Genomic DNA, 15,078 nt, shown 5'->3' on the forward strand with positions numbered 1-15,078 from the left:
GTCACTTTGAAATTTCAGACTTGATTTATCCTTACAAAAAATGTATCAACCCCGACAAAAGAAAATGTCTACTCATTATTATCCATGTAAAAATGTACATTTCCTGTTGCTGCAGGATTCTTTTCCTGCTGTAACAAACTGGCTCAAATTAAGATCCTACATCTGTAGGTGAATGAAAATACATATTCTGTAGTATTCACCACAAGAGAGTTGTTTAAATAGCCCTCAGTTAGAACGATTTAACAGATTCTGTACAATGGAAGGAAAATGCTTCTTCGAGGTAATCATGTTTTCAATTTAGATAATTGTATTGAAAATTATAATTGATGATATAGCAACACTGTGCAGGTAGCCTTAATGTATTTACTCATTTTCTCTCCTCATTCCATGTTATTTCTATTCCTAAACGATTTGACAAAGAAAATAAATTTGGACATATTCAAATAGCCTTAATTTAAGCACAAAACATAACATAATGATTCTTCGGTAATCATACAAGCTTCACTTTAGACCTTTTGGCAAATGGACACGGCAAACAATAGACAAGACCATTTCACTGAAATAGTCTCCCCGCTAGAGCCATGTGGTACTCAAAATGGCTTCCAAATGCGTTACCTATGTCATTCCATATCTTGCTTTTTATTTTAAATCAATCCTTTTTACTCTCTCTCTTTTGAGCCCATATCAAGGCGTTCTGTATCTTCTGCACTCTTTAAATCCAGGCCTTCTGACAGAAACACCACAAGAACAGTCAGCAGCTGTACTAACAGCAAAGCAGTCTGGCGGAGCAAACTAGCTTCACAGGACAGATAGCAGGTATTTAAAGAACAAGTCGTTGACAAGAACAAAAACATTTAGTCCGAAAAATAGAATCTTCTAAAACACCCTTTGACACTTTTAAAGTGAAACTGGTGAAACAAATATGTACATGATTCCAGAGCTTAGGTACAGGGAGCCTTTGTCAACCTTTGATCTCACGTGTCATGGACACTGTCGGTCGCTTCAGTGTTGGATTCAGTTCACGCAGAGCATGCCTATGGCAGCCGAACCCACACACCCTTTGGTATAGACGAAGCAACAATACAGTTTCATCATCATCATCCATTTCACCATCACCATCATCCTCAACGTCCCCATGATGTGTAGGAAGAGCTCCACAAATAGCAGCCACAAATAGCAGCTTTAGGACGTGTCACATTTCAAACTCGACTCCCGTTTCATGTATATCTTATAATGTTTTTAAAATCAGCCACAGCAGCAGCAATGTCATGTAAAGAAGCATCAGCCATCGTTGGCCAAGTCATGGGAGAGATACTGTATCACTGTATCACTGTCCAGACACACACTGTCTTCTCCTTCACAGTCTGGGGCTTACCCCCTCGTTCTGTCTCTGAGATGGGGAACCGTGACGGGGACCGCTGGGAAACTTTGTTTCATGTTAGATAGTAGAGAAACGTCTCCATCTTGATTCCTCTACTAACTCTTTTCTCCTCCCACACTCAGAGTGCCTCCCGCTTGTCAGGCGTACGTCTCCCCTGTCTTAAGAGCCACCAGCTCAGAGTCCTCAGAGGTGTGTCTGCCGTTTAAGTGTTCGCTGTTGCAGTCGTGGTGGTACATGAAGGCGGGCACCTCAGTGATGGATGTGGCGGTGTAGGAGGTAGAGCGCATGGAGCAGTGGTCCCTCCGTCTCTGACCCCACTGGGCCTTATACTGAATCCACTGTCTCTTCAGAGCAGCCTGCACCTGAGAAAAAGGAATATTCATATTATAAACTGTATTCTCTAATGGGTGAGTACACACTCAAACGGATAAACACACTCAAAAGAGAGAGAGAGAGAGAGAGAGAGAGAGAGAGAGAGAGAGAGAGAGAGAGAGAGAGAGAGAGAGAGAGAGAGAGAGAGAGAGAGAGAGAGAGAGAGAGAGAGAGAGAGAGAGAGAGAGAGAGAGAACAATCATATTAAGCCACTCTTGGAGGACAATGGAAGTACATAAAACTTCTTTATAATTAAAATTGCTGCATTTCAGCTGTTGCCCTCATCAGGGTTTTACAGACACACAGAGAGACACATTAGGCACAGACAGGTGAACAGCAAAAAGACACATGGTCTGTTTGTACCTCACTGTCTCCTCACAGCATTTTAGAACCTCAATGTCTCCTCACAGCATTTTAGAACCTCAATGTCACCTCACAGCATTTTAGTGCCTCACTGTCTCCTCACAGCAATTTAGTGCCTCACTGTCACCTTACAGCAATTTAGTACATCACTGTCTCCTCACAGCATTTTAGTACCTCACTGTCATCTTACAGCATTTTAGAACCTCACTGTCACCTCACAGCATTTTAGTGCCTCACTGTCACCTTACAGCATTTTAGAACCTCACTGTCACCTCACAGCATTTTAGTGCCTCACTGTCACCTTACAGCAATTTAGTACATCACTGTCTCCTCACAGCATTTTAGTGCCTCACTGTCATCTTACAGCATTTTAGAACCTCACTGTCACCTCACAGCATTTTAGAACCTCACTGTCACCTCACAGCATTTTAGAACCTCACTGTCACCTCACAGCATTTTAGAACCTCACTGTCTCCTCACAGCAATTTAGAACCTCACTGTCACCTCACAGTATTTTAGTGCCTCACTGTCTCCTCACAGCAATTTAGAACCTCAATGTCACTTCACAGCATTTTAGTGCCTCAATGTCACCTCACAGCATTTTAGAACCTCACTGTCACCTCACAGCAATTTAGTACCTCACTGTCACCTCATAGCATTTTAGAACCTCAATGTCACTTCACAGCATTTTAGTGCCTCAATGTCACCTCACAGCATTTTAGAACCTCAATGTCACCTCACAGCATTTTAGTGCCTCACTGTCACCTCACAGCATTTTAGAACCTCACTGTCACCTCACAGCATTTTAGAACCTCAATGTCACTTCACAGCATTTTAGTGCCTCAATGTCACCTCACAGCATTTTAGAACCTCACTGTCACCTCACAGCATTTTAGAACCTCAATGTCACTTCACAGCATTTTAGTGCCTCAATGTCACCTCACAGCATTTTAGAACCTCACTGTCACCTCACAGCATTTTAGAACCTCAATGTCACTTCACAGCATTTTAGAACCTCAATGTCACCTCACAGCATTTTAGTGCACAACCACACATTTTCATCAATATGCATGATCATTAAATCAATGTAATGTGACTGAGCACAGGAAATGTGAATTTGTATGATAAATGTTAATGGCAGTTTTTAGACATGAATTTGTTATGAAACAGAATTTAATCACAATTTAGGCTCCCATTTCCTGTGATTAATTGAAGGATAATACCTTCTCCTTACTGAGTTTAGTGCAGGTAGAGTAGATTGATGTATTTACGCTCGCTTATCTGCTGTTCCTCTTTTGAAAATCACCAAGTTAGTAAATTATACATTATGAGCGTATGAAATTATTCAGCACAGCACGAATCTGATTAAGAAAAAAATGAAAACCGGAGAATGATCTTGTGTGATAACTTTATACTGCATGAATGGGTGTGCAGTCTAAAAATGGAAAGCAAAGCAGTGTTTGACATAGTTCTCTCAGAAGAACGGCCTGAGCCAGCACAGGGAACATCTAATTCCTGAACAATGCCACACCAATTACTGAGTGAAAATGAGGACAGGACACACTGCACTCTCCCATGATCTAATGATGCAGAGCATATCAACAACTAGCATTGAAAAACGAGTAAAAATTACATTTGCCTGTCTTTTTTTCAGTCTGCCATTTTTACTCATGCTTTTGAATACTAGTTGTTCCTTCCAAAACCAGCACCAGGACCTAGAGACACACTGCTGTGCACAGGATTTCACTTTTTTTTATAAACTACTTGTACTCTGGTCCAAAGTAGTGCACTATATAGGGAATAGGGTGCAATTTCAGACGCAACCTAGAAAACATAACAATAAGTACTAATTTTTTCCTCATTGGCGTAACTTGACAATGAGTTATTCAACAGACTGTGTAGCTAGTGCTGAGTCCCAAATGACACCCCTATTCCCTTTATATTGCACTACTTTTGACCACGGCCCTTAGGGAAAAAGATGCCCATAGAGAATGTATGGAATTGGGTGTAAATTGGGACACAACCTAGGTCTAGGCAGTTTGGCCCCAGAATCAAATTGTGCAATGAACTCATCTCCAAAAATTAATGTCCCAAATTAGGAGACAGTAAAAGCCATTATGCTGCAAAGCAAACAAACATTCCCTTACTGTGTCAATGCGTCTTTTATCCCCCCGACACTGCTGAATCGGTTCTTCTGACACGTCAAACTTGGTTTACGAGGGCCGATGGAGATGCTGATGGGGCCTGGTTGCTCACGCATGAGCTAATAATTGACCTGTTTTCCCGGCCCAGAAATCATTTCCTACGTATAAAATATTACTAAACACTGCGCCTGATGATGAACGAATGCTATGTTCATTCGCTGTGTTTTTGTCAGTGCCAGATTCCACCTCATGCTGTGTATTCAAATAAGGTCTCTGTTTTTCTGGGTGTGTGCATTGTTTTTCTTTCTACTTTCTCAAGCGAAGAAAATGCTCAGTCGCTCTTTCTCCTGATCTGGGCTCAGACTGGCCAAGCAGTACCTGATGCAACTCCTGACCTATCAAATGTATTCTCTCAATGTATATTATTAACTGACTGGGTGGGTGGGCCTATGTTAAAACCTCTGGCCGTTCTGGATCACAGCATCTACAATATTACCTAAAAACAAGTCTGAATGGTCTCTTTAAAAAAAAAACAGCAATGTCCTTAAAAATTCAAAAGTTCAAGTTTGTGTTGGTGACTCTAGATTATGGACATCCGCTGTCAGACAGCAAACAACTGCAGGCTGAGGTGAGTGAGCGACAGACAGACAGACAGGGTGGATGATTCGCCCCAGAGAGATTCAAGTGTCTGAGGCATTTCTAAGGCTTGTCTTCCTTCCTCTTCATCTGAGATGGTCCTAGTGCTGTTGCCTCTGCTACTGTACAGGAGTCAGCTGACTCCATAGATTCAGCGCAGTAATGCTCTCTCCCACTAATTGATGATAACTCTATCACCACGGGCCACTCGTCAATGTATGAGGCCCCGGGTTCAATCTCCGGCATCTCCACAATTGTTCGGGGTGGCAGGTAGCCTAGTGGTTAGAGCGTTGGGCCAATAACCGAAAGGTTGCTGGATCGAATCCCTGAGCTGACAAAGTAAAAATCTGTCATTCTGCCCCTGAACAAGGCCCACTGTTCCCCGGTAGACTGCCATTGTAAATAATAATTTTTTCTTAACTGACTTGACTAGTCAAATAAAAAAAATCTATGTGTTATCAGGTGCACAAGATGGCCGCCTGTTGACATGGAAATGCTATGTGAAATGGTGTGCATGACGGGACAGACGAGTCCTGACAGCTGAAACGCCACCAGGCGTTAAAACTGCACTTTGCCAGAGGTTCAATTAAAGCTCTACTTTACCGAATGGTAAGGGTTCTTTAGAGATTCTATTAAAACTGTACTTTACCAAAAGGTAAGGGTTCTTCAGATGTTCAATTAAAAATGTACTTTACCAAAAGGTAAGGGTTCTTCAGAGTTGCAATTAAAACTGTACTATACCAAAAAAAAATTACCAAAGTATAAGGCTTCTTCAGAGGTTCAATTAAAACTGTACTATACTAAAAAAAACGTTACTTTACCAAAGGGTTCTTCAGAGGTTCAGTTAAAACACTACCATACCAAAGGGTAAGGGTTCTTCAGAGGTTCAGTTAACACACTACCATACCAAAGGGTAAGGGTTCTTCAGAGGTTCAGTTAAAACGCTACCATACCAAAGGGTAAGGGTTCTTCAGAGGTTCAGTTAAAACACTACCATACCAAAGGGTAAGGGTTCATCAGAGGTTCAGTTAAAACACTACCATACCAAAGGGTAAGGGTTCATCAGAGGTTCAGTTAAAACACTACCATACCAAAGGGTAAGGGTTCTTCAGAGGTTCAGTTAAAACACTACCATACCAAAGGGTAAGGGTTCATCAGAGGTTCAAGCTTAAACTGTTACTGTATACTGTCTACTGTACCTCAACAAACAAATTATATAAGAGTACAACTGAATGGGAAGTTGATGGTTTCCACAGAGTGAAGAAAGATATCCTGTGTGTTGTGTGTTGTGTTAGTACAGTAGTGCTTACCTCGCCATTGAAAAAGCAGAATATCGTTGCCACTAGTAATCCCTGGAGGGAAAACAAGACAATCACACACTCTTAGAAAAAAAGTTGCTATCTAGAGCCTAAAAGGGTTCTTCGGCTGTCCCCATAAAATAACCCTTTTTGGTTCCATGTAGAACCCTGTAAAGAAAGTTCTACCTGGAACCAAAAATGATTCGACCTGAAACCAAAAAGGGTTATTTTATGGGGACAGCCGAAGAACCCTTTTGGTATACCTTATGTCAGATCAGAGCTTTGGTAAGGACTGTTCTGCTAGCATACAATCAATTGCCTTACATACCTGGTAATGCATTAATATACGCATGACGTAGTCATTACCTGGTAATGCATTATTAAAGTCATTACCTGGTAATGCATTAATAAAGTAATTATCTGGTAATACATTCATATAAATATGACCTAGTAATGCATTTACATATGCATGATGTAGTCATTACCTGCTACTGCATTAATAAAGTCATTATCTGGTAATACATTAATATAGATATTACCTGGTAATGCATTAATATATGCATGATGTAGTCATTACCTGGTAATGCATTAATACAGTCATTACCTGGTAATGCATTAATAGTCCTTTTCTAATAATACATTAATATAGATATGAGCTAGTAATGCATTAATATAAGCAAGATGTAGTCGTAGTGATTACCTGGTAATGCATTAATATAAGCATGATGTAGTCGTAGCCATCAGTTTCATTACCTGGTAATGCATTAATATAAGCATGATGTAGTCATAGTGATTACCTGGTAATGCATTAATATAAGCATGATGTAGTCGTAGTGATCAGTTTCATTACCTGGTAATGCATTAGTATATGCATGATGTAGTCATAGCGATTACCTGGTAATGCATTAGTATATGCATGATGTAGTCATAGCGATAACCTGGTAATGCATTAGTATATGCATGATGTAGTCATAGCGATTACCTGGTAATGCATTAGTAAATGCATGATGTAGTCATAGCGATTACCTGGTAATGCATTAGTATATGCATGATGTAGTCATAGCGATTACCTGGTAATGCATTAGTATATGCATGATGTAGTCGTAAACCTCCCCTGCCAGACGGTTCTCTGGCCTCCAGGGGAAGATGACAAACTGGATGCCCAGGAGAGGGACCAGGATCAGGGTAGCTCTCACTGCCTTCATGTACATGTTAGACTCTGCCCGGTGGGTGTCCCTCAGCTTGGTAACCAGCACCCTCACGATGTTCAGCAAGAAGAACAGATTCACCTGGGAAAGAGGAGAAAGAAGGGATTTTATAAACGTCTGAAAATGGTTGCTGTGTCTGAAAGGGCTGCAATCTAACCTGATTATAATGCTTTTGTCTAAACAATGGAAGTCTAAACATCAGCATAGGACACAATTTGCTTTGATTGATGTGTTGCACATTCAACAGTATAACAATACATGATTTTTGGTCCAATGATGGCTACCTACGTATTAAGTTTTGATCGAGAAGAACATCCATGTACCATTATGTTCTACCTGGAACCAAAAGGGTTCTACCTGCCACCAAAAATAGTTCTTCAAAGGATTCTGCTATGGGAACAGCCAAATAACTTTCTAAGGTTCTAGAGTGTAGGATGTAGCTTACGAGCAGTGCTGCCATGATGGGCCCGTGGACCACGTAGAGCAGGTGGGTCTCAACACTCATCCAGCAGCTACAGGAAGGAGAAACATTCTCCATCACACAAGTCTACAAACGGACAATGAATTCTTCTTCTTCTCCTTCTATATCTGTTTACTGCAGCTCACCACACAGCTGCTCTATTTACAACACTAGTGCAGAGGACCATCACTCACTTGTCATCAAAATACTTCTTCCTTGCCACGGCATGGATGGATGCAGGCACTAAGGGAAACCCTGGAAACCAGAAGACAGATACTGTAAGGACATCTGCAAAATGGCAATTAATCAATTAATGAATCAATCAATGAATGATGTTGTGTGTATTATGACATAAACATCTATAATGTGGTTATTACAGTAATGAGTATGTAATTCCTCAGTTATAAGAGTAACTTCTTGTATATCTTCTGTATTTTCTATAGAAGAGGTTAAAGGGGAAGTTCACTGAAAATACAAATGAACATGAACACAGCCAAGGTAAGTGGAGAAATCATGTTAATTTGTATTTTGAGTCAACTATTCCTTTAAGGCTGTTAAGCAGCATTTAAATATCCTTTAAGGTGAAGATACCTGGCAGAGCAGACAGCCAATGGAAGCCCTTCCTAAATTCAAAACAAGCTTATACTATCCTACAGGTGTAGGATCTTAATTTGACCTATATTGTCACAGCAAAATAATCCTGGAGCAACAGGATTTGAACGTTTAGTTCATAATGTTGCTTGATCGGTGGTTAGGCTATTAGCTGGCCAACAGTAGGAAACATGAAAAGTACAATACTGTTACAGTAATATAACCGCGTGTTAGTGTGGGTTTTCAGTGAATTTATGTAAATCACGACGCTCATCTGCAATACCTGTGGTGTAGGAAATTTGTTGGCAATAAAAGTGATCAAATTAAGATCATCCTCATCATGTTGTCCGCTACAAGTTGAACAAAAACAAACCCACACTGAGCAATTTCCTCTAATAATCCAGTCTTGTTAAATCCTTCTCCATTAACAACACAACCATACCAGTGTTTATTGGGGGTTTCATCTTAGCTGGGCCATAAACAGATTAAACAGATGAATCCGAGCAGCGGGTCCGTTTAGAAGTGATTTATCAAAGCTCTACGGCCATATTGGCTACAGATGGACTAGCTGGATGTCCTCCATCCATCCCTCAGGGTGGCTGTGTGAAAGACACTGTAGCTTCTGCCCCAAGGTTATATCACGGCATCTTTAATAATGGCCGACCATTCACAGTTATCGTATCACAGGGCTCATATTATAACACATCACTCCTCCTTTAAACAGGGGGAGAACAGAACAGACAGCACGTTAACAGCAGCTATCCAATAGGAAGAGCTACTAAAGCTGTCAATTTGATACAGGGTTTGATGGGGTTGACACACAGAGAGTGTCGCAGTTAACAGTGACCTCAGGGTTGTCTCTGCTCCTGTGTCCTGACACAGATTGTGTCCCACTGTGTTGTGTGACACACAAGCTGATTCAGCGATAGTGGGAGCTGTTTACAATGTTATTTTATTTCTACAGTGAGTACAGGGTGATGAAATATGAAGATAGGCTATGAATCAGAGGCAGAGGCCTCCAGGGCTAGGTGAGTTTATGGTTTTGTACACACTATAACATGCAACAGGCTGCTATGAAGACTTATTGCTGTATCATGTTACCTCAGACGTCATTAGAATAGATAGAATAGATAGTGAAATACATGCCCCAAAAACAGATGGGCAAGTTGACAAGGATATGAGTTCAATTCCAGCGAGAACAACATAAAGGTGAAAAACCTACATCTGGTTTGTCCGTTGTATAAAACCATTTTAGCTAAACAACTGCCGAATACATATAATGTAACATGTTCAAACGTAAAATAAAGCGTTAACAAAGGGAATAATTATCACTGACTATCATGACTGACCATCAAGTGAATCATTTAATTACTGTCTGAGAATGCTGTTTTGGTGACTTGTTTTCATAAAAGCAGATGGGGAGAAGAGGAAGTATGCACACTACCGTTCAAAAGTCCAGGTGACCAACTCATGAAGCTGGTTGAGAGAATGCCAAGAGTGTGCAAAGCTGTCATCAAGTGGCCATTTGAAGAATCTCAAATATAAAATATATTTTAGTAGAAAGAAGAGGAAGGGAAGCGCTACTAAGGTACACAATAGTACATTTTGGTAGATAGAAGGTGCTCTTTGGTAAAAGGGGTGAATTGGTCATCAAAAAGAAAAAAGAAAGGAGGACCAAGGCACTCTTCATATAATTCATTAAAATGCCTTTATTTGTATGGCATGTTCAATAGAAACAACGTTTAAAAAATCAGACGCGTTTCGGCTGCATGGCCTTCATCAGGGAGTACAAAGAAATAATACAATGTCCTCTTCTGAACAGCTTTTCCAATTAGCCCTAATTTGAAGAGGGAGTGGTTACAAAATTGACCATGATAGTTTGTTGGTGATGTGGACACCAAGGAACATGAAGCTCTCAACCTGCTCCACTACAGCCCTGTCGATGAGAATGTGGACGTGCTCGGCACTCCTTTGATCGTAGTCCACGATCATCTCCTTTGTCTCCTAATTTGGGTAAATAAAAAACCCTATTACGCATTCCTGCGCATGTCTCCCGATCCCTTTATACCTACGTGACAAATGGGCTTTGAGGACACTATTATGTTGATCACTGAGCTGTAGTCAATGAACAGCATTCTCACGTAGGTGTTCCTTTTGTCCAGGTGGGAAAGGGCAGTGTTGAGTGCAATAGAGATTGCGTCATCTGTGGGTCTGTTGGGGTGGTATGCAAATTGGAGTGGGTCTAGGGTTTCCGTGACGATAGTGGTGATGTGAGCCATGACCAGCCTTTCAAAGCACTTCATGGCTATAGACGTAGTCATTTAGGCAGGTTACCTTGGTGTTCTTCGGCACAGGGACTATGGTGGTCTGCTTGAAAAATTTTGGTATTACAGACTCGGACAGGGACAGGTTGAAGATGTCAGTGAAGACACTTGCCAGTTGGTCAGCGCATGCTTGGAGTACACGTCCTGGTAATCCGTCTGGCCCTGCGGCCTTATGAATGTTGACCTGTTTAAAGATCTTGCTCACATCGGCTATGGTGAGCGTGATCACACAGATGTCCGGAACAGCTCTCATGCATGCTTCAGTGTTGCTTGCCTCGAGGTGCACATAGAAGTCGTTTAGCTCGTCTGGTAGGCTTGTGTCACTGGGCAGCTTGCAGCTGGGCTTCCCTTTGTAGTCCGTAATAGTTTGCAAACCCTGCCACATCCGACGAGCGTCGGAGCCGATGTAGTAGGATTCAATCTTAGTCCTGTATTTTATGCTTTGCCTGTTTGATGGTTTGTCTGAAGGCATAGCGGGATTTCTTATTAGCTTCTGGGTTAGAGTCCCGCTCCTTGAAAGCGGCAGCTCTTACCTTTAGCTCAGTGTGGATGTTGCCTGTAATCCATGGCTTCTGGTTGGGGTATGTATGTACGGTTACTGTGGGGACAACGTCATCGATGCACTTATTGATGAAGCCAGTGACTGATGTGGTATACTCCTCAATGCCATCGGATAAGTCCCTGAACATATTCCAGTCTGTGCTAGCAAAACAGTCCTGTAGCTTAGCATCTGACCACCTCCGTATTGAGCGAGTCACTGGTACTTCCTGCTTTAGTTTTTGCTTGTGTGCAGGAATTAGGAGGGTAGAATTATGGTCAGTTTTGTACCTGCCTCTGTGTGTGGAGTAAAGGTGGTCTAGAGTTATTTTTTTCTCTCTCTGGTTGCACATGTAATTTGCTGGTAGAAATTAGGTAAAATGGATTTAAGTTTCTCTGCACTAAAGTCCCCAGCCACTAGGAGCGCCGCCTCTGAATGATTTTGATGGCAGTGGACCCTCTTGCTTCGACTATTCCTCTCTGCAATTAACCTTTTGCATTGCTTTCAATTGCTGGCTATAACTAATGCAGCCTTATTGCATACAATTTATGTTTTTGGTTTTTGGTTTAAAGGGAATCAGATGAACTCGCAGATACCATTTTTATGTCTCTGCGTCCAGTATGAAGAGAGTTAGAGGTAGTTTCGTGAGCCAATGCTAACTATCGTTAGCACAATGATTGGAAGTCTACCGGAACAGCTAGCATAAGTAGAAAAATGCCTTAATTGCCCAAATCTCACACTATCTCTTTAAGCTAATCAGATCCCTGATCTGTGGTTAAGGCGGGTAGTAAGACTCACCCCAGCCTAGGAGGTAGTACCAGTGTAGGTGCTGCTCCTCGGCGAACACAGCCACCACAATGAGCGTGTGCAGATAGATCCCCTCACACAGCATCCAGAAGTAGTTACAGCCCAGCATGTACATGTGGAAGAAGTGCAACACCTTACAGCCAACCTGCAGGGGATTAGGATCACAGAGATTCACACAGAGACGACAACAACAACACCAAATAACAATAACAACAACACAAAGCCCAACGCTCAACCAGCCCTGACACAGAATTGTTAGTGGGGGTATTATGATTTTCCAATAGGAGGATGTTCATCATTTTACCCCCTACTGCTGGAGCGCATCCCTTGCTCTACTTTTCTCTAGGTTAATGTAACTGCAGCTCATTGTATTTATTTTACAAGAATAATGGACTGCAAAGTAGCCTTAATCCTGTTCAATAATATCCACACATTCTTGTCAGTCAACACTATGCTATCATGTCTCTTTCTGTCAAATGGCACAATATTGCCTACATATGGGCCCTGGTAAAAAGTGGTGCACTATATACAGTAGATGGGTTAGCTGAAAATGTCACGAAAACGATACGCACGCTTCAATGGAGCAGAAGTCAGTGTGTTGTTGTGGGTCTGGATGACCAGATAGTTACCAACAATGACAAGAAACTGCCATGTGGGGAATCGTAAGTGACTCGTTTCATCTTGTACTTGATAAGATGTCTTGTTTTAAAGTGTTTTGACTGATCAATGCTAATATGGCTCAAATTCGCCAGCTAGCTAACCCAACAACTGTAACGAAGTATTTGAAATAACAAGTGCTCATTGTGCACATTTATTTATGTTTCCAATAAACATCGGAAAAAATATATAGTTTACATCTTGTCAACAATCTAAGCCAACCAGTCTGTTTTGCCCCATAGTTGCACACGCATCGGTTTTGTTGCTAAATAATCAACCCGTCTATAGGGAATATGGTTCCATTTGGGACGGGTCCATGTAGATTCATTGACTCCTTTAGGTGTTGAGATTTGTTGTTCTCAGCACTCTGTCTCGGAACATGTGTGCTGATCTGATTAGACGATTCTGGCATTGGTAGCAGCTACATTTACATTTACATACAAGTACAGCACCAGTTAAAAGTTTGGACACACCTGCTCATTCAAGGGTTTTTCTTTATTCGTACTACTTTCTACATTGTATAATAATAGTAAAGACATCCAAACTTTGAAATAACTCATATGGAATCATGTAGTAACCAAAAAAGTGTTACACAAATCAAAATATATTTTAGATTCTTCAAACTAGCCACCCTTTACCTTGATGACAGCTTTGCACACTCTTGGCATTCTCTCAACCAGCTTCCCCTGGAATGTTTTTCCAACAGTCTTGAAAGAGTTCCCACATATGCTGAGCACTTGTTGGCTGCTTTTCCTTCACTCTGCGGCCAATTCATCCCAAACCATCTCAATTGGGGTGAGGTCGGGTGATTGTGGAGGCCAGGTCATCTTATGCAGCACTCCATCACATTCCTTCTTGGTCAAATAGCCCTTAAACAACCTGGAGGTTTGTTGGGTCAATGATAGTCCCACCAGGTGGGTCACGTTCCTGACCTTATTTCCTTTGTTTAGTCTTGTTTAGTTGGTCAGGACGTGAGCTGGGTGGGCATTCTATGTTATGTGTTTCTATGTTGGGTTCATTCAACTAGCCTGATATGGTTCTCAATCAGGGGCAGGTGTTTTACGTTTCCTCTGATTGAGAACCATATTAAGGTAGACTGTTTCTCACTGTTTGTTTGTGGGTGATTGTTGCTGTGTCTGTGTTTGTTCGCCACACGGTACTGTTTCGTTTCGTTCGTTCGTTTGTTCCTTCCTTCCTGTTCGTGCGTTCATTTTTATTATGTTCTCAAGTTCAGGTCTGTTCACGTCGTTTATTTTTTTGTAGATTGTTTAAGTGTTTTTCCGTCTTCGTTTAATAAACAATAAGTATGTATTAAAACCACGCTGCATTTTGGTCCGATCCTTGCTCCTCCTCAGACGAGGAGGAAGACGAGCGTTACAAGGTGGGATGGCGTATCGCTGCAGAATGTTGTGGTAGCCATGCTGGTTAAGTGTGCATTCAATTCTAAATAAATCACTGACAGTGTCACCAGCAAAGCACCTCCACACCATCACACCTCCTCCTCCATGCTTCACGGTGGGAACTACACATGCGGAGATCATCCGTTCACCTACTCTGCATCTCACAAAGACATGGCGGTTGGAACCAAAGATCTCAAACTTGGACTCATCAGACCAAAGGACAGATTTCCACCAGTCTAATGTCTAATGTCCATTGCTTGTGTTCCTTGGCCCAAGCAAGTCTCTTACTCTTATTATGAAGGTCTGATTGACACAGTCTTCTCTGAACAGTTGATGTTGAGATGTGTCTGTTACTTGGACTCTTTGAAGCATTTATTTGGGCTGCAATTTCTGAGGCTGGTAACTCTGCAGCAGAGGTAACTTTGGATCTTCCTTTCCTGTGGCGGTCCTCATGAGAGACAGTTTCAACATAGCTTAACCCATGGTTTTCGCGACTGCACTTGAAGAAACTTTCAAAGTTCTTGAAATGTTCCGGATTGACTGACCTTCATGTCTTAAAGTAATAATGGACTGTTGTTTCTCTTTGCTTATTTGAGCTGTTCTTGCCATAATATGGACTTGGTCTTTTACCAAATAGAGCTATCTTCTGTATACCAGCCCTACCTTTTCACAACACAACTGATTGGCTCAAACGCATTAAGAAGGAAAGAAATTCCACAAATTAACTTTTAACAAGGCACACCTGTTAATTGGAATGCATTCCAGGTGACTACCTAATGAAGCTGGTTGAGAGAATGCCAAGAGTGTGCAAAGCTGTCATCAAGGCAAAGGGTGGCTACTTCGAAAAATCTAAAATAAATATATTTTGATTTGTTTAACACTTTTTTGGTTACTACAGG

At 41.5% G+C, this 15,078-nt stretch overlaps 1 protein-coding gene across 1 annotated transcript in view; it reads right to left on the bottom strand.

Moving 5' to 3' along the window:
- Window positions 1–1,265: 1,265 nt before the first annotated feature.
- The window catches only part of LOC120022026, a 101,410-nt gene continuing 87,597 nt past the window's right edge, over window positions 1,266–15,078 (bottom strand). The window contains exons 11-16 of the mRNA XM_038965824.1: window positions 12,114–12,267; window positions 8,057–8,117; window positions 7,848–7,914; window positions 7,265–7,483; window positions 6,207–6,248; window positions 1,266–1,743 (exon numbers count right to left, since the gene is read on the bottom strand). Of these exons, the coding sequence (XP_038821752.1) occupies window positions 1,519–1,743; window positions 6,207–6,248; window positions 7,265–7,483; window positions 7,848–7,914; window positions 8,057–8,117; window positions 12,114–12,267 (768 nt within the window). The 3' untranslated portion in view covers window positions 1,266–1,518. The remainder of the gene's footprint in view (window positions 1,744–6,206; window positions 6,249–7,264; window positions 7,484–7,847; window positions 7,915–8,056; window positions 8,118–12,113; window positions 12,268–15,078) is intronic.

Source organism: Salvelinus namaycush, chromosome 27 (genome assembly GCF_016432855.1).
Source record: "Salvelinus namaycush isolate Seneca chromosome 27, SaNama_1.0, whole genome shotgun sequence".
Lineage (NCBI taxonomy): Eukaryota > Metazoa > Chordata > Actinopteri > Salmoniformes > Salmonidae > Salvelinus > Salvelinus namaycush.